This window comes from Perognathus longimembris, chromosome 28 (assembly GCF_023159225.1).
Source record: "Perognathus longimembris pacificus isolate PPM17 chromosome 28, ASM2315922v1, whole genome shotgun sequence".
Lineage (NCBI taxonomy): Eukaryota > Metazoa > Chordata > Mammalia > Rodentia > Heteromyidae > Perognathus > Perognathus longimembris.
This window is the reverse complement of record NC_063188.1, coordinates 93,266,313-93,292,121: the sequence shown is the minus strand read 5'-3', so window position 1 is coordinate 93,292,121 and position 25,809 is coordinate 93,266,313. Positions and strand designations below refer to the sequence as shown.

Sequence of the window (25,809 nt, the reverse complement as noted above, 5' to 3'; positions counted from 1 at the left end):
AGTTAGTTATGTGATTGGCACTCTTGTCCCTGAAATTTCAAGGATCAAATTATAAAGTATAAAGCAAATGATGTCAGCCAAGTTCATCTTTATAGATAATTTATCATCTATGACTCTCAAATAGGGGCATCCAAGTACAGATGCAAAATTGGCTGCACATATAAATACAGATGTAAAAATGGCTTGCTTTAATGGAAGGCTTTTTTGTGGCAGTATTGGGATTTTTAATTAATTAATTAATTTTATTTTTTTTGACAGTTATGGGGCTTGAAATCTGGGCCTGGGTGCTATCTGTGAGCTCTTCAGCTCAAGGCTAGTGCTCGACCACTTGAGCCACAGTACCACTTCCAGTTTTCTCGTGGTTAATTGGAGAAAAGAATTTCATGGACTTTGCTGCCTGGGATGACTTTGAACCATGATCATCAGATCTCAGCCTCTGAGTAGCTAGGATTACAGACAGGCATGAGGTACCAGAGCCTGGTGATGTATTGAGATTTTGACAATGGGCCCTATGCTTCCAAGGTTAGAGTTCTTGAACCTCTCTGGTCATTTTTGCACTTTTTACCTAGGCAGGCCCCAGATCTTGATTCTCCTACCTATGGCACATCTTCATTGCTGGTATTACAATCATGCACCACCATGCCTGACTTTTTAAAAAAAAGCATTTTGTTAACTTGTTTTTCCCAGGGTGGCCTCCAACTTCAATCCTTCTCTTTGCACTTCCTATGTTGCTAGGATTACAGGGGCAAGCAACTGTGCTCAAACTTAATGCAAAACTTTCATGATAGTGATAACTGTATTATATTTATTTAGATATCTTTAGGGGTACTAGGATTTAAACACAGGATCTCACACTGGCTAAGCCATACTCTAATACTCAGTTATACCACCAGGCCCTGATCAAATATTTCTTGTGTCTAATACATCCTAGATAGTACATAAACAAGTATAATCTTGTTTTCTTCTTTTGTCAATATTCTCTAGATTTCTAAAGACAGCATTAACTCATGTCTTTTTAAGAACTAAAATAAGATTTATCATATATGCCCGAGTATGACTGAAAAATGCTTTGAGGGCCAATGTTTTCTAATGTCAGATTATAGAGAAAAAGTTAGAACAGTTATATAAAAACTGAATTTAAAGTGACACCACAGTGCTATTAGATAATGGGCCAGATTTTTAATGTCATTTAAAAACAAGAGATTACTTCATTCAGAAAATAAATTAGCTGGGTGCAATGGGTCATGCCTGTAAATCTAGCTATACTAAGAAGGGTAAGATTCAGAGTCTGGTCAGAAAATTTCTCACAGGTACATCTCAGAAAACAACCAGCGAACATCTATTCTGGAGGCATGCTCAAGTGACCAATGATAGTCTAGCATAGGCAAAAAATAATTCAAAGCCAATTTTATACCAGGTACTGTTTAGCATTCTGGAGATACAGCTATAAATTACCCCAAAGCCTTGTCTCTATGTAACTCCCCATGCTTCTGGGCTTGGACTCAGGGCCTGAGCACTGTCCCTGGCTTGTTTTTGCTCAAGGCTAGCACTCTACCACTTGAGCCACAGCGCCACTTCGAGCTTTTTCTGTATATGTGGTGCTGAGGAATCAAACCCAGGGCTTCATGTATGCGAGGCAAGCACTCCACTACTAGGCCATATTCCCAGCCCTCCCCATGCTTCTTGAGGTACACATATTAAACTAATAAACAAGTGCATTACACAGGTATGTCAGTGCTGATAAACATTGTGAGAGGAGGAACAAGGGACAATTTTGTATTTATAATACATCAATAATTGACAGGCAGTTCTCAATATGTAGAAATGATAAAATTTGGGGAGACATAAATGCTAATCACGTGATTTGATCATTCCACATTATACATGTGTATTGTACATACTCTGTAAACAAATATAAATATTGTATCTTAAAAATAAAAATTAAGGGCTGGGAATATGGCCTAGTGGCAAGAGCGCTTGCCTCCTACACATGAAGCTCTCGGTTCGATTCCCCAGAACCACATATATGGGAAACGGCCAGAAGTGGCGCTGTGGCTCAAGTGGCAGAGTGCTAGCCTTGAGCTCGAAGAAGCCAGGGACAGTGCTCAGGCCCTGAGTCCAAGGCTCAGGACTGGCCAAAAAATAAAAAATAAAAAAATAAAAATTAAGCTGGGCATTGATGGCTCATACCTGGAATTCTAGCTACTCAGAAGGCTGAGATGTGTTCAAAGCCAACACAGACAGATAGGTCTGCAAGCCTCACATCTCCAATTAACTACCTCCTCCCCACCAAAGCTAGAAGTGGAAGTATGGCTCAAGTGGTTAGGACACTAGACTAGAGGGAAAAAGCCAAGTGAGAGCACAAAGCCCTGAATTCAAGGGGTACCACAAAAATAAGTGATATAGCTGACTTAGATACTTTGAGACCTGAAGCCAATAATATACCAATAGTATGCATCTCGTTTGACCTCTTGTAAAGTATCAGTGTAAAGAAAAGATGTAAAGACTGGGGGAGTAGATCAAAGGTCAAAATGAGTTAAGAGGAAGATGAAGAGACATTCTATTTCTGTCTTCTCCGATAAAATGTATACTTCCGTAGCACACTGTCCCAATAAAAGATGTAAAGGACACATGTGGTACTCAGACAGTATACGTTGTAAGTACTTCATGGGTTGAGGAAGCACAGTAGATGTGCCACATCTGTGGGGACTGGTTCCTGAATCCCCCAGATACCAAGGCCCATGGATGTCTATGTCTCTCATATAAACTGGTGTAGTATTTGTATAGAATCAACATAGTCCTCCCATATGCTTTAAGTCATCTCTACTTACAAATAACACCTAATATTTTGTGGGTACTATGTAAATAGTCACTAGAATGTATTGTTCAGGGAATAATGCCAAGAAAAAGTCTGTTCTATGTTCAGTATGAATGAACTCTGCCCCCCTACCTTCTGCCTGGAATAATTTCCAACTGTGATTGACTGAATCCAGTGATACAAAACCTGCAGGGATTGGAGGGTCAAGTGAAATCCATGTCTTTAGACAGATCACTTGGTATAACTGCTCCCATATTTCTCTTAGAAAATCACTGGGTTGCATTTTTAAATAATACCACTCTTTATACAGACTGTGGTTCAAGCAAATCCCAGCCTTATCACAGCAAAAATCTTCAAAACACAAGGACACACACTGCTGTTATTTAAACATACCTGTGAACAGCCTTCAAAAAAACACAGTGCTTTTCTTCCTTTTTGAAATGAACTTGGCTTATGCAGTTCAAATAAAAAAAGGATCTTTGAATTTATGCATTTCTTTCAGGGAAAAAATAACTTAAACACAGCCTATCCATTTTACATAGGCAAGTTATCTGAGTTTCACTCAGCCACAGAAATATATACTTTTGTTCATATATTTGGTTTTGCCACAATCTTCTTGTTTCTACAATCATCAGCACCACAGCCTTATGAATACTTTAATTTGGGTTTTGCCTCTTCACCAGTGTTGACAACCTAAAAAATGAATGCTTCTAAATACCCAGGGCTCTGACTCTCACTGCAAAAATATGCAACTTTATTCTTTAGTTCACATGCTTTACTGACCTCAAAAAAAAAAAGGAAAACCCTGAAGTTGCAAACAACAGAGGTACTAAAAGCTCAGTTGTTTTCAGATTTATAGGCTTTTCAAAGGCATGCAGTATGTTTTCATGCTATGTGCTATCATTTACAGTCCCAACAGTCCATTAGCTATATTCAGCTATATTCTCTTTCTTATGTGAAGAAAAAGTGTCTGACACAGAGATTTCCCTAAATCACTGAAGCAGAGTCAAATCAGGAAAAGAATCTCACCCATCTCCTCTTCCTTCTCAAAACAATTGAAACTTGGCTTTCTTACAAGGTTACACTTCTCTAGAGGAGGATGTACTCCTCTTCACTGCTGTAGATTTCTTGAACATCAAGGTATGGACTTTAACCTTATCAGAGCCTGTCACCTCAAAGTCTACATCAACCTTTTCAATAGCTTTCTCAGCTTAAGCAGCTAGCATCCTCATCACAAGGGCTTCACCAACCTGCTGATGAGCCCACAACCCTAGACTTAACAACCAAGAAACATTTCCCTTAACTCCTCAAGGATCTCTTCTGCAACTCCCTGGGAAGTTACTTGAAAGCATTTATTCGCATGATGTCTGGCTTTGCAACTTTTTGGATCCTTAGCTCCTCATCTTCTGCCATAAAAATCACTTATACTTTTGATCTTTCCTTTCTGTCTTATTGATAAGGAGGAGACACATGGCTTCTCTTTATTCTACAATGATGCCAGATATAAAATGAATTCCTGAACTCCACATGTTAACAGCCAACAGAACTTCAAATGGGAACCACAGGTCTCTACGTTTTTGTTAGGTAATATTGATTTTGTTTTTTTCTACTCAATAGTGGTGTTTGAACTTAAGAGTTTCATGCTTGCTTAGTTTGCTTACCCAGCTATACGCTACCACTTGAGCCTAGCTTTTTGCTGGTTATTTTGGAGATAGTGTCTTTCTAGGACTTTTATGCTGGGGCTGGTTTCAAACTATAATCTTATGAATCTCAGCTTCTTCAATAACTAGGATAACAATCATGAACCATCAGCATCTAGCTTGTTCTGTTTTGTTCTGTTTTTAGAAGGGGATGTCACTATGTTTTCCATGGTACTCGAGAATCCTTGGACTTGAGTGATCCTCCTGCCTAGTTTTCAGACTGTCTGGGATTACAGCTGGGTACCAAAACTGGCCTTTGTGCAGTAACATTGTGTCACATATAACCAATTTAGGACCTAAGCAAAAAGAAGGATGGAACCATGGGGATGACTCATGCTTACTTGGTTTTAAAAGAGTAGAAATGAAGGAGATGGGCCAAATAGTTGTGATTTTCATAAAACTCTACTGCCTAATTTATAACAGCAGGAAACCAATGAACACCTGGCTGGCATCTCCTGTCACAACCATTCACAGGCACAGTAAAATGCTAATTTTGACCTCCTTTGATCATGTATGCCTCATCAACTCCAGCTTTGTTAGAACACAGGCCTAGGCAGAGAGCCTTTCTGAAGAAAGACATCAGATTACAGCAACCATTTCCTTAACACATTCATCTCATTTTTACCTGAGCCCTTCTTCTCACTTGGTATTGTTCTAAAAGTGTCTTCACTTCCTTTAATTCTCACTCATTTTAAAGACCCTGTGGCCTTTAATTTCATTGAAAGGGGTCACAAGGTATCTAACTTCCTTTCTCAGAAAGTGATTTCTCTGAAATAGCCAATGCATTTACTGTGATCCAATAGTCTATGATTTCTTGTCATTTCCATTAAGCTCTACTTAGCATTTGACCTTTGATCACACCTACGAACCTATCACTACTCAGTTTTTTACTATCCCATTCCCCAAAGAGAGGTCTTCCCCAAGGCCCTATCCAAGCAACTTTGTTATCTGTTTCTCATCTCAAATCTTCCCCAAACTACTCTCTTACATGAGGGATAGATTTGCATCTTCTCTTCTTTTTGAACATGGCTTAGAAAACTTGCCCGTTCCTCAAGCACATTATGTCCAAAATCAAAAGTTTTAGTTTCTCTTTCCAGTTATACCCTCCCTCTCTTCTCATTTCCTTCCCTCACACATCATGCTCTATCTTCAGATCCTAGGAAACTCTATTTTCATGAAATAATCTCATGGTCATCTCTTCCCACATCTGTTAAATACAGGCTATAGAACTCAACACATATTAGCCTTTGTAAATGCCTTCTAATATACAATTAAAACTTTCCATACAAGTTTTACTTTAGGCCACATACAGATGCCAGCATAGATCTTTTAAGAAAATTTCTTTTCAGGTATTCCCACATCAAATGTGATTTCCAGTGGCTCCCTAACACTTACCAAAATGATTCAATCACCTCGTTCCAATTTTCATGTTACTACAGTATGACTCCCGCCTTCCTCTAAAACTTTATTTTCTTCTGCCTCTACCTCAGACAACTGTCTTCTACCCTTGCTCCAAGCTCTTGAGCTCTATTTTCATTTCTCTTTTCTTAATGCAGGGTATTTTGAATCCTAACCCCATCTTTTGGAACTCTTCACAAATACCAATAAAACTTGGTTTCAAAATAGAATGAAACTATATGATCACAGTTCTTTATCCTGAATAACTGAGTGGCAGACTTAGGTCATTGTATCCCCTAAGGCACTTGTGATAATACTCTGTCTAGAATTGGTATTAGACACTTTAGCTAATGATTCAAACTGCTAGCAGCCATTACACATTTTCCAAGTCCTAAAAGATAAAATTGGAGAGTAGTTAAGAAACGTACCCATAGATTCTGAAGTTTGACTGCCAACCACTCGGAGTAGCATAGGCTGACTGCTGTCTGACCTCTGTAGAGAGGTAGAAGGCGAGGACATGGTGGTACCATTCACTTTGGCCTCTGCCTGGGGCTAAGGCATGCAAAAGAAAACAGAATTACTTTTCCACAATACACACTCAAACAAATATATAAAATAAAAATATTATAGATACTCAAGGACTGAGAAATAAGGAGCATCTCCCCTTAGAATCCATCTAGAGATGATTGAACTGGGGATATTTTATTGTTGAAAGAATCCATAGACATTATCTTTGAATCTTAATTATGTCCTCACATAAAAATCAGAAAGAAATCAGAACTATTGTGGAACAAAATATATAAATCATTAGACTAAAACACTGAAAACTTTAGAAGGATATGTAGGAATAGTGAGACCACATGAAATCTCAAAATATAATGGATAATTTATATTTGGGGAAAATATTTTGTTACATGATAGAGAGAAGATATCTCAAAATTTAAATTCCCAGAACTGTAGGACAACGTCCAGGTCAGATTATCATTCATTATCTTGTTACATTCCCAATGGAGACTTAAAACTCATGTGCCAAGGATTAGAAAAAAAAGCCCAAAGGTATGCCAGAAAATATCAGTAATTTCAGGCAAAAAGAGCTTCACCACAAGTTGTAAAATTTTCATTTACAGAAAACTGCTGAAATCTTTTGGCATTTTTTTCCCAAGATGCATTTCAAGTAGGTAAAAAAATTTTGACGGGAAAACAAATGAACAAATATAAAAAGGTACACTCAATTTTCTCATATTATACCTACTGATGCTTAGTACTTGACTAGGCACATTCCCAAGCACATATGAATTGAGGTTTTTGAGAATCCTGAGAAGGACCGTGACTTTTGTATTTTGGTTTTGTTTAAAGGGGTGAAAGTGAACATTTGCAACCATCATGCATTTGAGAGATGTGAGCCTCACTTGCTCCAGCAGCTGCCTAAGCCTGTGTAACTGTGACTCCAGCTGTTTATTATGATCTTCCAGGATTTGCATCCTGGCTTCCAGGCGGCCTTTGTGTTGACGCAATAGCTTGGCCTCTGCAATGAGCTCAGCATCTCGTGGACTCTGAGGAGAAGTGGGCATCATTTCAGGAGGAGACGGCAGTGGGGACAGGCCTTTATGTTCATGCTGCTGCTTTAAACGGTCATATTCGGCTTGCAGATTCCTGTTGGTAGCAAAGATGGAGGGGTGGGGAGAGAGAGAGAAAGAGCATTTAATATCATTGCCAGATTTCAAATACCATGGAAGATAAATGAATCTGACCATCATACCAAACAAGAGCAAGCAAGCAATGCATTAATGAATGGTGTTGATGATAGTGATCTTACCAATGTTAAAAGAACAAAAAAAAAGTGAAGCTGTGACTGGAGCATAAGGGAAATACTTTTCAATTTTTATATTATATTAAAAGCCTCATGAGTGCTATGTTCCCATAAGTAAGCGGCAAAAGATTTAACCATTTTGTGAATGTCTTTATAATGTTGTGAGATAAAAACTTTTACACCCCTATTAACACAGGTTTATTTTCTAAAAAATAAAATATATTCAACACAAATGTATAGGAATATACAAAGAATATACCCAAGTCCCCATCACCCTGTTTTAATAAATTTAACATTGCTATCATTAATTATTTTTTGCCAGTCCTGGGCCTTGAACTCAGGGCCTGAGCACTGTCCCTGGCTTCTTTTTGCTCAAGGCTAGCACTCTACCACTTGAGCCACAGCGCCACTTCTGGCCGTTCTCTATATATGTGGTGCTGAGGAATCGAACCCAGGGCTTCAGGTATACGAGGCAAGCACTTTACCACTAGGCCATATTCCCAGCCCTATTAATTATTTTTTTTTGTGCTGGGGATCAAGCCCAGTACCTTGCATATTCCAACTTATTTTTAAGAAACAAAGTATGGCAGCTAAAGCTGAAGCTCTCCCACCCCACATGCCTTCCTCAATACCACATGCCCCTTCTCACCATAACTCCCAAGCTGATGCCATATAGAACCCCAAATCCCTCACTACCGTGCACGTATCCACATGTTACCTTGAACTTAATGAAGATTCTGCCATTAACCTGCTTTTCATTTGCAAAAGTAACCACTCTGTGATTCAATCTAACAATATTATTTTGCATGGTCATATTTAAGACTCTTAGGTTTAAGAATACAATCCTAAGAGATGTTCTTTGTCTTCAACACTGCTTTTGAAGACATATGTTGGGATATAAGGGTTTGCTACTTTACTACAAGGCACATCATTATTTTGTTGTTTGAATATGCCAACAACATCTTTCTACTAGTACAAATCATGATGCAATAAATTCTCTTACACCTGCCTTTTGAAGAACTTGCTTAGGACAGTCTATAAAGAATACATTCTGTTTTTTAACCTTAGCACATTCTACTTTATTCTTTTTATTCTTCTTATTATTATTACTTAATAAATAGTTATACAAGGGTTTCAATTCTAGAATCAGGATATGAGTAGATTACATCTTGATTAATGTCACCTTTTCCATCATTCTCCCCTATCTTTCCCCATCCCATCCCTACTCTCAAGTTACCTAGCTCAATTTTTACATGATGTATGTTGAATACATTTACTCATCCTTCGTCCCTCCATTCATGTGCTTCTACTTTCCTCACCTCCAAAAATGGAAGTCCCAACTTCCTGATACTCATTTTGTTAAACAGTTTGTTAACTGTTCAGAGGAGTTACACCCCTGGGCTCCTCCCCTAAGTATAGCAACCTTTAATCAATTTGTTTGTGTATATGCATATAACTACAGGTTTTCATGTATGTTCGTATTTTAGAACTTCCACATATGAGAGAAAACATGCATCATTTACTTTCTGTGCTTAATTTATTTCATCTAACACAATATTCAGAATGCATCTTAATGTGGAATTGTTGGGTCCTAGTAACATCATCAACATCCTTACATATCACCAAAAATTCTCATCAGTGGTTTTTAACAATTTACTCTCTAGCCAGTAATGAATGGAGTGTTCCATCTAGATTATTCTTAGCAAAACTTTGGTGGTATTGGATATTCACATTTTAGCTAATCTATATAACCATGATTACTGGGGACTCATTTTTTTTTTAATGTTAACTTGCTTTTCACATTTCCCTTACCCGTTTTCCTGCTGGGTTTGTCTTCTTACTACATTTTTAAAATATATTCTACATGTTTATCCTTTGTCATCTATGTTCCTAGCAAATATTATTTCCTGCCCTTTTATTACTTTGTTCATTAATTTGTCACCATTACCTATGGTTCAAAACTTAAATTTCAATATATTTCTTTGTGTTTTCTACTTTTTTTTTTTGCCAGTCCTGGGGCTTGAACTCAGGGCCTGAGCACTGTCCTTGGCTTCTTTTTGCTCAAGGCTAGCACTCTACCATTTGAGGCACAGTGCCACTTCTGGCTTTTTCTGTTTATGTGGTGCTGAGGAATCGAACCCAGAGCTTCATGTATATGAGGCGAGCACTTTACCACTAGGCCATATTCCCAGCTATGTGTTTTCTACTTTTATGTTTGGTTAAAGACAATCTTGCTTCCACATACACTTTAAAGTTGAAAATTTTTCTTTTCACATTTAGGGCTCTAACTTTTCCTAAGTCTGCCTTTTTTGTTGTTGTTGATACAAGCATCTAACATAATTTTACTTTTCCCTTATAAATAATTAAGCCATATCCACCCTTTCTCTCACTCTCTTTCTTTTTCTCTCTCCATCTGTCTGCCATTCTCTCTTTTTCTCCTCTTCCTCCCCCCCCCTTTTTTTTGCTAGTCCTGGGCCTTGGACTCAGGGCCTGAGCACTGTCCCTGGCTTCTTTTTGCTCAAGGCTAGCACTCTGCCACCTGAGCCACAGCGCCCCTTCTGGCCGTTTTCCATATATGTGGTGCTGGGGAATCGAACCGAGAGTCTCATGTATAGGAGGCAAGCACTCTTGCCACTAGGCCATATTCCCAGCCTCTACATTCCCTTTTGTCTCCCCATGTCTCCATCTTGTGTGGGCTGGCAGTTTGCTCTCCCCACCCCCCAAATAAATAAAAAAACTTAAAAAGTAAAAACAAAGAAACAAGCCAAATCCATTCATTGCTAGTTCATTTATGTCCTTAGCGGTTTCTATCATGTCTCTGCAATCCACCAAGTGTCTATAAATAAATAGCTGTACTTCTGATCTTTCCCTACCCTTCTGATTGTGTAGTTTTCAATCAATAACTGTCTGATGGCGGCTCTAATCCCTTTCGTTTTCCTCAGAATTGTGCTGTTCTGATCTCTTCAGATTTCCCTGTGACTTCAGAATCAGATTTTTATATTTTGTGAAACTCCTTCTTGAATTGTTTTGTGAAAATATATTGTATTTGGTGATTAAACTGCAAAGAATTGAGTTCATATTGAGTATGCACCTCCAAGACTGGAGTGGAACTCTTCACGTATTCTGTTCCATTTTATGTCCACAATAATATTTTATGATTTACTATTTTGTTCTTGCTGTTTAACAGAATTGAAGCTTAAATTATTTATTATCCTTACTGTTTTAAAATGAGCATATGTTGGATTTTTTATTTCCTTCTGCATGTTACTTTATATATCACAAATTTGGAGAGATATCACTTGATTGAATACAACTATTTACATTTTATAATCTGTATTGCGATTTTAAACCTTTAACACATAGTCATTAGAAGTGCAATTTTTTGATTTGCAAACATTTCTTCACTCATTTTTGTTATACTCATCTAAATTGTTTGCCTTGTAATGAGACAATATCTGTATGTGAATGATTCTTTGAAATTTACTAATACTTGTTTTGGTGATCTAGCTCAGTCACTTTCTGAAAATGAATCCTTAGAAATATATGTATATTTTTACATGTGAAAGGCAGTCTCACAATACATATCTACTGTGCTAATTTAGTTTGAGTTGCCTGTATGTTTACTTATTTTTTATTCCTTATATCTTTCAATTTTTGTTAGCGGAATTTTAATTTTGTTCTAAATCACTTTGTTTGAAGTGATGTCAATGCAGGTGAAATTCAGTAATAAACCTTGATTGGTTTTGGACTTTTTCTTATATAAGAAATATTATTCTTATGTAGTGTACAATTTTGTTCTTAATATTGTTTACTACCACAAATTTCTTTCATATAACTATTTCTGTGATGATTCTACTTTCTCTGGATATACTTGATTATTGACCAAAAAATAAAAGCAGCATTAGCACACAAAGGTTCCAGATGCTATAAGATTTACTGAAAATACAATTCCAATTGAGGATACTTCTGATACTCGATATGCAGTGGCTGATTAAAATTCTTGATATGCTTCTCCCAATGGTAATACATACCAAATAAGATGACAGATTTCAGTTGTTCCTATATGATATTTGATCAAGTGAAATAAATGCCTGTCCACAAATACGGAAGATTGATATCTATGAGCAAATACATGAGCCTTGAGAGATAAGGAGGCAAAAGTTTTTCAGTGTCCATTGTCAAAAAGTAAAATAATCTCCTGACCAGGTTTCCATTAGAGAGATATTTTCTGGTGTTCCTTATCTGGAAGGGTTGACATGTCTTCCAAAATGTGAGCTTTCAGTGTTCCAGCTGTCTACATTGAAGCAGAAATGAAATCGTTTATGCTCTTTATTAATGGTTTTACCCTCCTCTGTACCTATTACAAGCACCACAAAAACTTATTTAAAGTCATGCAGGAAATCCATGTATGAGCTCTTTGATGTATTGGCAACAGAATTTCTGAATTCTACTGACTGAAATCCTATTGCTATCAATCTTTAAGGACAACTATGTGTGTACTTTGTTCCATAACAATATGCTTTGAAAAAAACTGCTTATCATTTATATCAATAACTTTACCTTTCTCCAAACCACACATTTGTCCTCTGGGTCTGCATCAATGAATATGGTTGTCCACATTAATTAAGTCTAATTTCTGATCACTTAACAGGCAATCAGCTGTTGCTGTGAACTTGAAGATACATCCAATGCTCACAGTGGCTTATTCCACAAGAACTACCTACTATTTTTTCCCCTTGCAGTAATTAGCTAAAAGAAAACTACCTTCACTGAAATGTTCTAACTGTCAACCCATCTGCAGAATTTTATTGAAGTCTCTTCTTTATACTACATTGGAATTATTCATGCAGTTCCTTCTGGAAATACTGTTTTCAGACTTCAGGATAGTACAACAAATGATTACTATCTTCTCACCTTACTCATCACTAAGGCACTGAGAGGAGATTGCCTTTTTGAGAGAAAATTTTCTTGGCATTCTGATCCTATGGCATACTGATCTAGTTGTCCATAAGGCTCTCCTTTTATGAGTTATTTATAAGAAGTGTCTTTGTTCAGAAAACATGATTTAGTATATACAACACATTATATTTCTGTTTTTGTGTTTTCCACTGAAAAACAGTAAAGGCTCATTTTAATCAGCCAGGGCTTCTCAATGCTGATCTGTAAAGAATACCAATTTCTCTATGTAGGCCTTTTCTTCCTTTCCAGATGTTCAAAATTTCTCTTGGGAGACTATTTCCTTAAAGACTCACATCCTTCATCAATTTGGGAAGATTCTAAGCTATTATAGCTTTGCATATTGCTTCTCTGCCACTTCCTCTATTCTCTTCTTAAATCCCCCTCAAATATACCTCTAAATAGACCCTCAAAGTATACCTAGTATGCACATTTTAAAACTTTGTGGTCAGTTCTCAACTTCTCTTTTTTTTTTTTTTTGGCCAGTCCTGGGCCTTGGACTCAGGGCCTGAGCACTGTCCCTGGCTTCTTTTTGCTCAAGGCTAGCACTCTGCCACTTGAGCCACAGCGCCGCTTCTGGCCGTTTTCTGTATATGTGGTGCTGGGGAATCGATCCTAGGGCCTCGTGTATCCGAGGCAGGCACTCTTGCCACTAGGCTATATCCCCAGCCCTCAACTTCTCTTAATTGTTAATATATATATAAATATATGTATGTACATATATGTGTACATATCCTTTTCCTTTTAGTGTTACACATAGTAAAGACCTTGACCTCGTGTTTCAGATTCCCTTACCTACTTTATTCAATCTATAATTTGTCCTGTCTATATTAAGTTTAGGAACTTCAATGATTAAAGTTTTATTTCTGAAGGTAGTTTCTTGTTATTTTAGTGAATATTGTTCCTTTATTTATGTTTTTGAGCATTATGAACATATTTAAAAAACCAAATCTTTATGGTGGTATTCTATTGTTTTACTTTCATCTAGACTTCATGTATCTTCTGATGTTTACTTTTGAGGGGAAGCATTATCTTAGTTTTTTAGAGCTATGGATTCTGGTTTAGAGGTACATTTTGCAAGGGGTATTATATATGTGTATTCTGTATGTTTACATTGTCCTCTATTTTTTTATTATTTTATTTTTTTATTGTCAAACTGATGTACAGAGAGGTTATAGTTTCATACATTAGGCATTGGATACATTTCTTGTACTGTTTGTTACCTTCTCCCTCATTCCCCCCCTCCCTCCTCCCCTTTTCCTTCTCCCCCCCATGAGATGTTCAGTTGGTTTACACCAAACAGTTTTGCGAAGTGAGCCAGACCCAAAGAAACATGGACTCTATGGTCTCCCTCATAGGGAATAATTAGCACAGGTTTTGGCTAGTCACAGCAGAGGGTCACAAGAGCCCAATAGCTATGCCCTTATGAACACATAAGATGATGCTAAGTGAAATGAACTCCATATTATGGAAACGAGTGTTATATCACTGTTGTAATTACTTTCAACATCTCATGTGAAACCGTAGCTTCTATTGTTGATGATCCTCTTGTATCCCCTTCCTGTGGTTATACCTGCACTATCAATTGTACCTTATCTGAGTACATTGGAAACTGTGTATACTGGTATTAGAACTAGGAAAGTGAAAGGGAATACCAAAATTGAGAGACACAGGATAAAAAGACAAACGACTACAAAAGCAATACTTGTCCTCTATTTCTGTAGTGGGTTTTGTAGCTGCTGCTCCCTCTCACCACTCAGAGCCTATAGTCTAGAACTAGATCTTAAGTTTGCAGTTTGCAGCTTCTACATTTAGAGATGCTGAAGTAACACAAAGTTCATCACTGGGAAGTAGGCAGATTGACTCAGACCCTACTTTCAAGGTTATAATGCTCTCTTATTACGCATGCTCTTCCTTCTTTCCCAGACTCTACACATTAGGCTCAAGGTTGCCTATAAGTTGTAGTTAACCCAGCAGTCAAAATTACTCTTCTTCATGTATTGTGTATGTATCTCTCAGGCATGTTTTTGTGGGACCTTCACTTCAAGTAGTAATCCATACTCTGAGTCACCCCACCCCATGATGTACAGATAATTTTAATCCTTTTTGTAATACTAGGAGACCAAAGCCACAAACTTAACACACTTATTGATCACCATTACTTGTTTGCTTCAGCTCCCACAGAAGTGTTCATCTCATTTTAAAGTCAACCTACATGTTTTTCATTGTGCATATTATCTAGCACTAGATAAATGACAGGAGCAGAAGCAGATGCCTTAAAGCAATAGCTAATCTTATCTTAATCAGAGGCTACCAGGATACATTGATTTTGTAGATGTATTGCCAAGGTTTTCCTCAGTATTCATTCAAACCTTAATTCACAAGCCCGGGGTGAAATGAGACAAGGAAATAATTTTCTTGTAAACAAAGATGAGACAAACATAAGCATTCCAGTGAGCTCAGTGACCAACTTGGTTGTGAGGGGCTAGTTTTCTCTCCTGAGGCTCTGCAGGAGGACAAGCTGCTATGCCAAAGGGTAAAAGATAGAAATGGCTCAAGAGAAGTACCTTGGCCAGCAACCAAGGAAAACACAAAGTTCATTTATATCAGTTTAAATTCTCTTTGGGGCTATTTATAAATGTTCACGATGATTACTAAGAGGAATTGATGCTCAGGGACTGATCTGCAAATGAGTTTCACTAAATATCTACTAATAAATGTAGTCATGGTCATAGAGTTATGCTAGGGCATTAGTTTGTTAACCTTGGGAAATGGACTCATTTTGTTTTCATAAATAACGCTCTTTTTCTTATAGTTAAAAACATCTAGATTTTCCTTCAATATAAGAAAAATGCAAGTATCTTTCTAAATATAACATGGTTCTAGATTTTTTTTAGTTCCAATATTTACAGAGCTTGTATGGGTTTATCAGTCCTAAAAGTGACTGATAAGATACCACTACCAGTGCTCCAAAGAAAGTTGATTTGAAGTTCAGACACAAGTACACAATTTACCCATTTGAACACTTGGCTATCAATTTAAATTGGTAACCAATATATATCTTGCTTTCCTTGAAGTTGCACATCTCACCCCTACTGATTCTCTAATTGCCAGAATGTAGCTACAGAGTCATTTCAATACAGATAAATGTATGTCAGAGATCAGACAATGACTCCACAGAGAATCTATTTACATTCTTGATTATCTTGTAAATTATATTTCTCGGGTAGCTCCCTAAAGAACACTAATTCAAATTCACTGCACGTGGCTTCTGTCACTACAATTTCTTCCTGCAGCCAGTCATCCTAAAAAAAAAGTGTTCCATCCATTATTAATTTCTTATTCTCTATAGAGCTAAAACATTCTTCCACTCTATAACTATGTAGATGTATCTGATTAATTTTATATCATAAAGTACATAAATGTGGTTGTCTAGATACAAATTTACATTTTAACAAATTTCCAACCAACTAATAGACAGACGAGATGAATCACATTTGTAAGGCTTATTGCTTTACTGCTTCCTGATAAAAATGTGGAAGCATGTGACCCCTCTAGCAAGCCATTGACGTTATGGCAATCATAATGAGAATGTATGATATCAAACATATGAAAATTATTTTGTAATTTAATGCACTGAAGTCAAGTGATTTCAACCTAGGTCACCTACTCATTAAATGGAACCTCCTTACTACGAATAATTCTGTAGTAGTAAAATGGTATTTTTGAAAGTCCCATAGAGAAATGAAGATCACTTCCTGGTGATCAATACTTCTTTTTTATCAATGCCTCATAAAAGGTGATTACATGTCAAACTTTATATAAAAGAATAAGCATTTGAAGTCTATTTCACAAAGTGTGACAACTACAGAGGTCTGCATCTAAAAGGAATAGGACCAGAGAAATCTAGCTTTACTCTGATATAAAATCAAAAGTAATAAAATCATATCCACCCAAATCTAGATTCAGGAAAATGGTGTAAAACTATTATAGTTACTATATATACTTAGCAAATTACCATTTCTTTTAAAAATGTCAAATTTATTCTGTCAGCACGGTGCATTTTAATACTTTGAAAGTGCATAGAACCTTTGTGATAACAATGAAAATATTTAAAGCAATAATGAAAAACTTTATTGGGCCCAAAGTCAAAAATATCCCTCAGGTAGGTAGTAAAAGACATTCATGTGCTTTGGCATTACCAGTGTTAATTAAAGAGAATTGCACAATGAAGTAAGGGTATGCATATTTTAGATCTGCCTTAAGCAAAACAGTAAAAATGGCAGGAACCCCCCAGGCTCTTGTTTGTAATCCTTTTCTCTTAACTCTGTCCTGGCTTTCAAGCACTCAGAGCTCTCAATTCCAACCTCTTTCCTATTGAAATATGCTTATTATAAAGGCTTGTATCAGACATTTAAAAATTGTTGGAATTTTATAATAATGTGCTATATCTTCCAGTGATATCTGCATTGTAAAAAAAAAAGATGTCAAAGTGTGCAAAGGAGGAAAGAAAATCTTTGTCCCAGGAAAAATATTGAGTAATAGAATTTTTTGACATCACTTTTGTGATGCTTTTTACCACCTATAGCTGAGAAAGGAATTAAAGCAAGGTTTGAGAGATGATATTGGAATCCAGAAAGACCTTGATTTACTCCTTGCTGAGAATGGGCAACTGATTTACAAGGTAATCCCATTATGAGGATTAATGAGTACTGTGGTCTATATTTTGTATGTGAAACTTACTTAGAAGCAAGATTAGCCCATATTATATACTCAATAGTTGTTCCTAATATTGTTGTTCAATAAATGTTAGTTACTAATATTGTTGTTGCTGCTATTCTTATTTCTACTTTTTAACTTCACATTTGGAACATCAGATGTGTTGAAGATTCCCTACAGACAACACTTTAATTATGTGAAATGAAAGCAATCTATTAAGATTTACTGAGCTTAGCCAAAAAATATACATACATATTGCCTGGAAAGTGATTCATCATTTAAAATGTACCCTATATGCCCTTGAGTTCTGGACTCTGGCCATATTGTAGTTCCCCCAAATTTTGGAATTATTATATATCTCCCATCAGCTGTACATCAGTAAATTTTTCACAGCTGAGCATCTGGGCAAAATGAAATGACTGAATTAAAATCATTACAATGAAATTTCTTTAGATTTTAATAAATGTACTAGACACATGGTGAAACTGCCAACTCCAGATTATTGCTAGAACAAAATGTTTGAACCAAGTCAACTTGGTCAATGTATCTAGGTGTGCTCTGTTTTCTGAATATGATCTTGACACATATCTTGCTCAAATTCTGAAAGAGAAAACTTCATTGACTCAGCTTAAAAAAATTCCTGTTTGTTTGTGGGTTAACATGTTATTGTCTGTAGCATAAACTTGCTAATCAAAAGTTCGACCAAGAGAAGTCATAAGAAATCCTAATTAACCAGGTGCCAATGTTTCCACCTGTAATCTTAGTTCCTCAGGTGGTTGGGATCTGAGGATCACAGTTAAAAACTAGCCCAGGCGGAAAGTTAGAGATGCTTATCTCTAACTAGAAAAAAGCTAGAAGTGGAGCTGTGGCTCAAATGGCATAATGCCAGCATTGAGCAAAAATGTTAAGGGACAGCAGGCCCCAGTACAAGCTCACAAAGAAATAAAAAACAGAAAGAACAGAAATCCTGTTTTACCAGGCAGTAAGGCTGACAAACAAAACCAAGCCAAAAAAAAAAAAAAATGGCAGTATCTGGGTTTTGCCATTGCAAAGGCTAACTAGATTAGAGAGATGGTAGAGGTAAGTTAGTCCAGTCCCTTGGAACAGTATCACTAGGGGAAAAAAGTATGTTTCAATTTCAGCCAAATATAGCAAAATATAAAACTTCCATTGTCTGTGGTCAGCAAAAAGCTATAACAGCCTCTAGGAGAATCATAATTTTAAGCTTTGTGTGTTCAAACTTGAGTCCCTCATGTACAGTTAGACTTGGCGTTAAGTTCTCCCAATAAATTGAACTTGATGGGCTATTTTTCTCTTCTTGGCCTGCAGTGCTAAACACTACTGCCATACCTGATTCTAGAGCCTTCTCCATTATGACAGAAACTACAGAATCATTTCTTTAAAATTGATCCCAGTACTTGAACATAAATATTCATAGCAGCATTATCCAGAGCAGCCAATAAGTGGAAATAATCCAAATGTCTACCAACCAATGAATGAATGTACATCTTTCAATCAAATATTATTTTTCAAGGAGGAGAGAGGGAGTGGTAGAAGGGATGAGTTTAATGGGGTATCCATATATGGAGATGTCACAATGAAATGCCCTTTGTGCAACTAACATTTGCTTATTTAAAACATCTTTAAAAGCGAAAAAGAAAAAAGAAGAGTACAGCCATACAATGGAATATTATTTAGCATAAAAAGAATAAAGTATGAATATATGCTTTAATGTTGATGTCACTTTATGATATGAATGACTGTGTGAGTCTATTACATGAAAGGTACAGAATGAGCAAATCCATAGAGACAAAAAGTAAATTAGTAATTGTGGCAAGGGGGGGGTGGATAGTTTCTGGAGAAAGGAAAGCTGGCTGAAAATTAGTATGGGATTTTTCTTTTGGGGAAGGAAAATATTCTAAAGTTCAATGTGTAATAATGGCTGTACAATTCATGTGAACATTATAACAACCAATAAATTTTATATATTCAATATGTATATTCAATGGTATGACATATGAAAGATGACTCAATAAAGTTCTTATGAAAATTAAGTTCTGGATTTAATGTCCTATTTTTTTATAGCACAGCAGATAATTCCTTAGTAAGACAATAATTTTCTAATGTTCTTTGTTACTCAGGAGGACAAAGCTTTAATCCCTGTACCTAAAAGAAAATGGTGTGTATATACCATATAGGTATACTATGGAAACTGGGGAAATAATATTTTAAGAAATGAGAACACTAAACAAGATAGCTGAAAATCAACATACACCCAAGCCATAACAAGAAAACTTCAAAGGATATTCATCTGCTCATTTATACAACACATTTCAGTGTTATATAAACATATTTCATTCACCCAGACCTGTGGAGATAATGACATGCATGATACTGTCCCTTACCTTTGAGTTCACATTCCATTTTGTGGAATAGTCTTTAGTTCCATCATGGTAATAAAATTTTAGGTGAATGAAAAACAGCTGGAAAACATGTTTTCTGCAAACACTAAAAATATAGCTTATTTCTGCCCTTGAAACTGTCCTTAAAATTGATTTACTAGGAAAAGTATAGAGAATAAAGAATCATATGGATTTATTTATGACCTAGAGTTACAGCAGACCAAATGGTACCACAAGGTAACCCAGAATTTGAGGCCACAGGAAAGTAAGTTTTTAATGATTAAAACAGCGAAGGTAAAATGGATGAGGTTAGCCATCTGCAGAAGCCATCTATCTGTATATCTGATGGACACATACTAGGAAACCATTTCTAACACTTACTCAGGGGAAGAGGGATCCTCAACCACAATCATGTACATCAGGAGGTCTTTGGTGTTCTTTCTCTATATAAGAAGACTTCTACCCAGAAAGACTCTATCCTCTCCCCAAGTTTCTACCTCCTCTAAGACTATGAGGCACTTTTGTTACAATGAATTGCTCCTCAATCCAGAGGTTTCTTTTAAACTCCAGATATGACTCCCTTCCTTGTGTTTTCCTGCATGACTTCATGAGCCATGGGCTCTGTGAACTGGAACTTGCTAAACACCAAGTCAAACGAGATTTGTACATTGATCGTTTTCTTTAATATTGCCATACTTTGGTCTGGAAGCATGGCTTGAGCAGAAGAGATCCTTCCTAGTAAGTGCTAAGTTCAAATCTCAATACCACCAAAAACAAAGCAAAACAAAACAAAACCTGGCCCAGGCAGGGAAACTATTTCATTAGGTAGCATTATACATATAATACCTACACATTTTTGAAACTTATACTCCAATCTTCCTCGGAGTTGAAAGCTGTACCTGCATTTCTGTTATAAGAGAAAGAGGAAGAAATATCTGTCCCCCTGTGATAAATACACTTAAATCAAGATTTAGGAGATGCCTCTACCAGGGGGTCTTTGCATATAATTGCTTTCAAAGAAAGATCTGTAAATAACTGTGATAGAAACAAAAGTAACCATTGGTAAGCATCTTTGAAGGGTCAATCGATAAAGAATTCCATACAGGAAGTTCATGGTGTCAAATTATCAGTGGAAACTCTTGTTGCTGGTTAGACTAAAAAGCCAGGTTATTCAGTTGGACACTGCACAAAAACATTACAAAGGATTTTCTATGGTCTTGGAAGATAATTTAAGAGCTACCTTTGGATTTTTACAGACCACATCTTTTTGTGGCTTCTGGGTCTACAGGGCAATTGCTTCACTACTGCAGCACATCAAAAGTTACTGGAGTGAAAAAAATTCAGTCTTCATCTGCAGAGATCTGTTATAGCTATGTCCTTTGTTATCCTTAAAAAGTCAATGGTTAGACTTCTCAGCACCTACAGTGGAAAACCAATTATCCTATCTCTTTGGCTGTTTTTCACAGTTTAGAAAAGACTTGAATTTGCCACAGTATATTCCATGTAACAGTAAAATTGGGCTTGAGGTCAAATATGTGTAGAGGCATTGGGTTAAGTAAAGTGAATCAGGTTTCCTTAGGGTATCTGTCTTTATAATTCTTTTTTTCATCAAAGTATCTCACAGGTATTCGATGGAATGCACATTGCATAACAGTAACCTTTATTCCTTGAGAACTGTCATCATTTCTTTGGTCTTCCAAGTTTGAAGTTTCTATAATTATCAAAAGTCAAGCACAAAAAGCCACCTAACATTCTCTTTGATCTTGGATAAAAAATATTAGTAAGGACACTAATAATGGCAGCAAGTGTAACACTGGTTAAAAGTTTGAATTTGAATCCGCACACTAGCCTTATGGGATGTCCTTCACTCACTGTGTTGCCAAGTTTTCCAAATTCAGCCTCTACTTCCCATGCTTGTTCTAAGAATTAAATTTGATATTACATGTATTAAGAACAGCTCCTGCTCATAGCAAGCACTCAAAGAACAGTCACTCATTTTTGGTGGTAGTATTCTGAAGCATCAGGTAAAGTAGGAAATTAGGATGTTGCATGTTTCCTTTATCCAATTTTAAGATACAGCAATATGAGAGCTGGGTGCCAGTGACTCATGCTTATAATCCTAGCTAGTTAGGAGATTAAGAGTAGAAGAATTACAGTTCAAAGCCAGTAAGGGGATATGTGAGCTTGCTAGACTCCATATCCAAAGTAACAGATAAAAAACAAGGTTGGACTTGTGGCCTCAATTTCTAATCCAGGGAGAAGGAGAGAGGGAGAGGAAGAAAGAACAAAATGAAAGTCACTGAAAACTGTTGCATATAGAGGAAAAGTGAGAGCAGATTAGAGGGTCATTCTGATTTAAAAAATTACATGGATGTGTGAAATACCAAGGGGAAAACCCTTTAAATAATTACCATACACTACAAAAATGAATAATGGTAATTTTAAATAGGTCCTCCCTGGGAAGCTGGTACCAGTGGAGGAGCATAAGTGCAAAGGAGGCTAAATATGGTCAAAGTACTTTATGTACGTGTGTAAAAATGGAACAACAAAGCTTAAGACTGTTTTGGGAAGCAGGCAGAGAGGAGATGGAGAGCAATGGACAGTGAGTTTGGTCAAAGTACATTGAAAATATAAGGAAATACTAAATAATACCCCCTTGTACAAGTAATTGATACAAATTTAAAATGTAAGAAAAACAGACAAATCCTCGTTCCTTCTTATCTCTCAGACTACAAGAAAACTATAACCAAATTTGAAGTTCAACCATGCTAATCCCTACTATGCCCATTGATCCATTATGTATACTGCATTAGTCTTATCTTTTCCTTAAAATTTTTCTTTGGAATATGTAGAAAACTAAATTTAGATACTTATATATCTCCCTACACCAGAATCAATTCCAAATGAATCAAAGATCTCAAGGTAAAAGCACATACCCTGAAAATATTACAGGCAGGAAGGGAAGAAACACTAGGGCTCCTTTGCACAGACAGAAACTTTCTTAATAAAGGCACAAAAACACAACAAATCAAAGAAATGTTGGACAAATGGGATTGCATTAAACTGAAGAGCTTCTGCACAGCAAAGGACACAGCTAGCAAGATACACATAAAGGTCCACACAGGAAATTTCCACTTGAGTCCTTGGGCAAATATAAGTTAATAGTTTTGATATGTACATCTTTTCTTCTACTGAGTTTCTGCACATCAATAGATATTTTTCCAGCATGACATATATTAGGTTTTTTTAAATTTTAATGATCATTTCCAAGTACTCAAATTTAAAAATTCCTTCTTACCCAATTCCTCACTCTGCATTGTCCCCTGGCCTCCTTCTTTCTTTCTTTTTTTTTTTTGCCAGTCCAGGGGCTTGGACTCAGAGCCTGAGCACTGTCCCTGGCTTCTTTTTGCTCAAGGCTAGCACTCTGCCACATGAGCCACAGTGCCACTTCTGGCCATTTTCTGTATATGTAGTGCTGGGGAATTGAACCCAGGGCCTCATGTATACAAGGCAAGCACTCTTGCCACTAGGTCATATCCCCAGCCTCACCTCCTTCTTTCGTTGACTTTCCAATTTCTCTATTTCTTTTTCACTTGTCTAACACATTCTTAGTTCAGAAGCTGATTATATTCCAACAGGCTGTTACACTGTATTTCTAACAATCTCCAAGGCTTAAGGTTCCTGCTTATAGTTGTTTACAATCTTTCCTTTAAGAAAAAGAAAACACCCTTCACTGTTCAAATGCTGATAGAATAAACCTAAACTCCTTAGTATGGTGTCAAAATTCTTTAAAGAGTAGTCTCTGCCTAGTACTCTACTGCTCTCTTCTTCTACTATCAGGCTACACATTTCTCACTTCTCCATCAGTGTGGAAAATTCATCCTTTCCTCGTCTCTCAGCCTGAGAAAATATAGTTTTCCAAGTTTAAGCTTGCTTTGTGAAAAACTCTCCACCTCTCAGTCTGAATTATTCATTCACACCTGTGCCCTCCACCACACACTTGTTCCACCAGATTATTAATTGTCTTCTCATTTTAATATAGTTTATTAAGTTTTAAGTTCCACGAGGGTATGGACCAAGGTTTATTCATCTTTGTAGTCTCCTATAGTTTAAAAATATTAAATATTCAGTAAGTATCTGTGGAATTGAATCTAATTCTATCTTCAGGTGTGGAAAGTTACTAAAGAAAAGTCAGGACCATAAGCCATTCTTTGTCAAAGGTTGATCTGGTTATGAAAGCCACAAGGAGACTGGTCTTTATGGAAAACTTCAAAGAGGAAATTGAGTTGTATGAACATCAACCTTTATATATCCTGTTCTGAGGAGATACTAGCAAGACTTATTAAATGTAAACATTCTAATCACTAGAGGTCTATTTCAGGTTTTTGGTAGTATGAAAACAATCTTCACGAGTGCCCAATTTGATTTTCATTATGACTTCTAGGCTGTCAGGTTCTAAGACCCAGCACATGAGAACAGAATGGCAACTCCAGTCTCTAGTGTGCCCTACTTGACTAGTTCTGGTATTGTACTTAAATTCCACAGAATTAAACAGTGACAACAAAAATCTTTAAAGCAACTTTAGTATACTTAATACAAGCCAATTAAGAAGCTAGTTAGAGAAAGGGAGAAATAAATTGTTATTCTGGGTTATCCATTCACTTCCAGAAACTGGATGTCACAAAAATCAGCCTCCTCAGACTTCAATTATCTCAGGATAAACTAAAGAGCATGCAGGGATGTTGGACCTGCTAGTTAGAAATTGAACCTCTGACTCATGGGGACTCCATCTGCACATGTGCCTTTGCTTCAGTAGAGTTGTGTTCTAATTTTTACATAGCTTTTTAAAATACATCACATATACCTTAGAGTTCTTTTTTAACCTTGCCATCAAAGTTCGTGGCTGTCTGACTTATGTGGTCAAATTAGCTTCTTTTGTCTAATAACAGCTCTGTAGCCTTTTGTTTTGGGGCCCATATTGCCAAGTACCATGAATGTCTAGTTTCATTAACTTTCTCATATACCATTCTAATTTAAACAAATGTAGCAATCAGTCTCTCTTAATTTCTAGTGATATCTACTGAACTCTGGGCCTCACAGACAGCTTCCTTGCTTGGCTGGCACTCTACCACTTGAGATATTCCTGTATTCTCATAGATTTTTCTGCCTGGATTAACTTGGAATTTCTGATCCTTTGGATCTCAGTCTCCTGAGTAAATAAGTTTACAGGCAGTGCCTGGGTCTACTAGACATTTTAACATTCACTTCATGTCTTCCCCTCCCCCTTCTCCTTACCCTAAATTCCTTACTACCATATTGTCTTCAGAGTTAGTCCTTCTCTAATTCAAGGTCAGGTCTCTTCTTATTCCTATCCCTTAATCCATCTCCTTTTTGCCTCTTCTGTGAAAATTACTTTTTAAATTTATTTTATTATTATTTTGCCAGTCCTGGGGCTTGAACTCAGGGCCTAGGCACTATTCTTGAGCTTCTTTTTATGCTGAAGGCTAGCATTTTACCACTTGAGCCACAGCTCCACTTCTGGCCTTTTCTGTTTATGTGGTACTGAGGAATCAAACCCAGGGCTTCATGCAGGCTAGCAAGCACTCTACCACTAAGCCACATTCTCAACCGCTGGGAAAATTTTTTTCAAGCCTTCCTCTTGTTTTATGGCAAAATTTTCCACCATATTGGAAAATGGGACTTTAAAATAAAAAGACAAGACCACAGTGTACACTATACCACAATCTGTGAAATAATCTCAGTGACCACAAATATATTAGTACATACTTGTATATATAGAACTCTCTTTAGTGCATACAAGAAAACAATGAAGGAACAAGAAAGAACACAATAAAGAGGTAAGGTTGGAAGAAAGACTGTTTTCTCTTTTTAAACCCTGTGGATTTTGTATAAATACTCAAAGAATAAAATACTAAATAAATAACTTAATGTTCATATCTTGCAGAGTTCTACCAAATTCAGTGATCTTATTCTGCCAGTGACTCA

At 36.6% G+C, this 25,809-nt stretch overlaps 1 protein-coding gene across 8 annotated transcripts in view; it reads right to left on the bottom strand.

Annotated features, from left to right (window-relative positions):
• Window positions 1–25,809, bottom strand: part of Dmd (dystrophin) — a 1,916,788-nt gene that overhangs the window by 17,659 nt on the left and 1,873,320 nt on the right. For all 8 annotated transcript variants that reach the window (XM_048336444.1, XM_048336436.1, XM_048336438.1 and 5 more), the window contains 2 exons: window positions 7,326–7,569; window positions 6,345–6,468 (listed from right to left, as the gene is read on the bottom strand). In XM_048336444.1, the coding sequence (XP_048192401.1) occupies window positions 6,345–6,468; window positions 7,326–7,569 (368 nt within the window). The remainder of the gene's footprint in view (window positions 1–6,344; window positions 6,469–7,325; window positions 7,570–25,809) is intronic.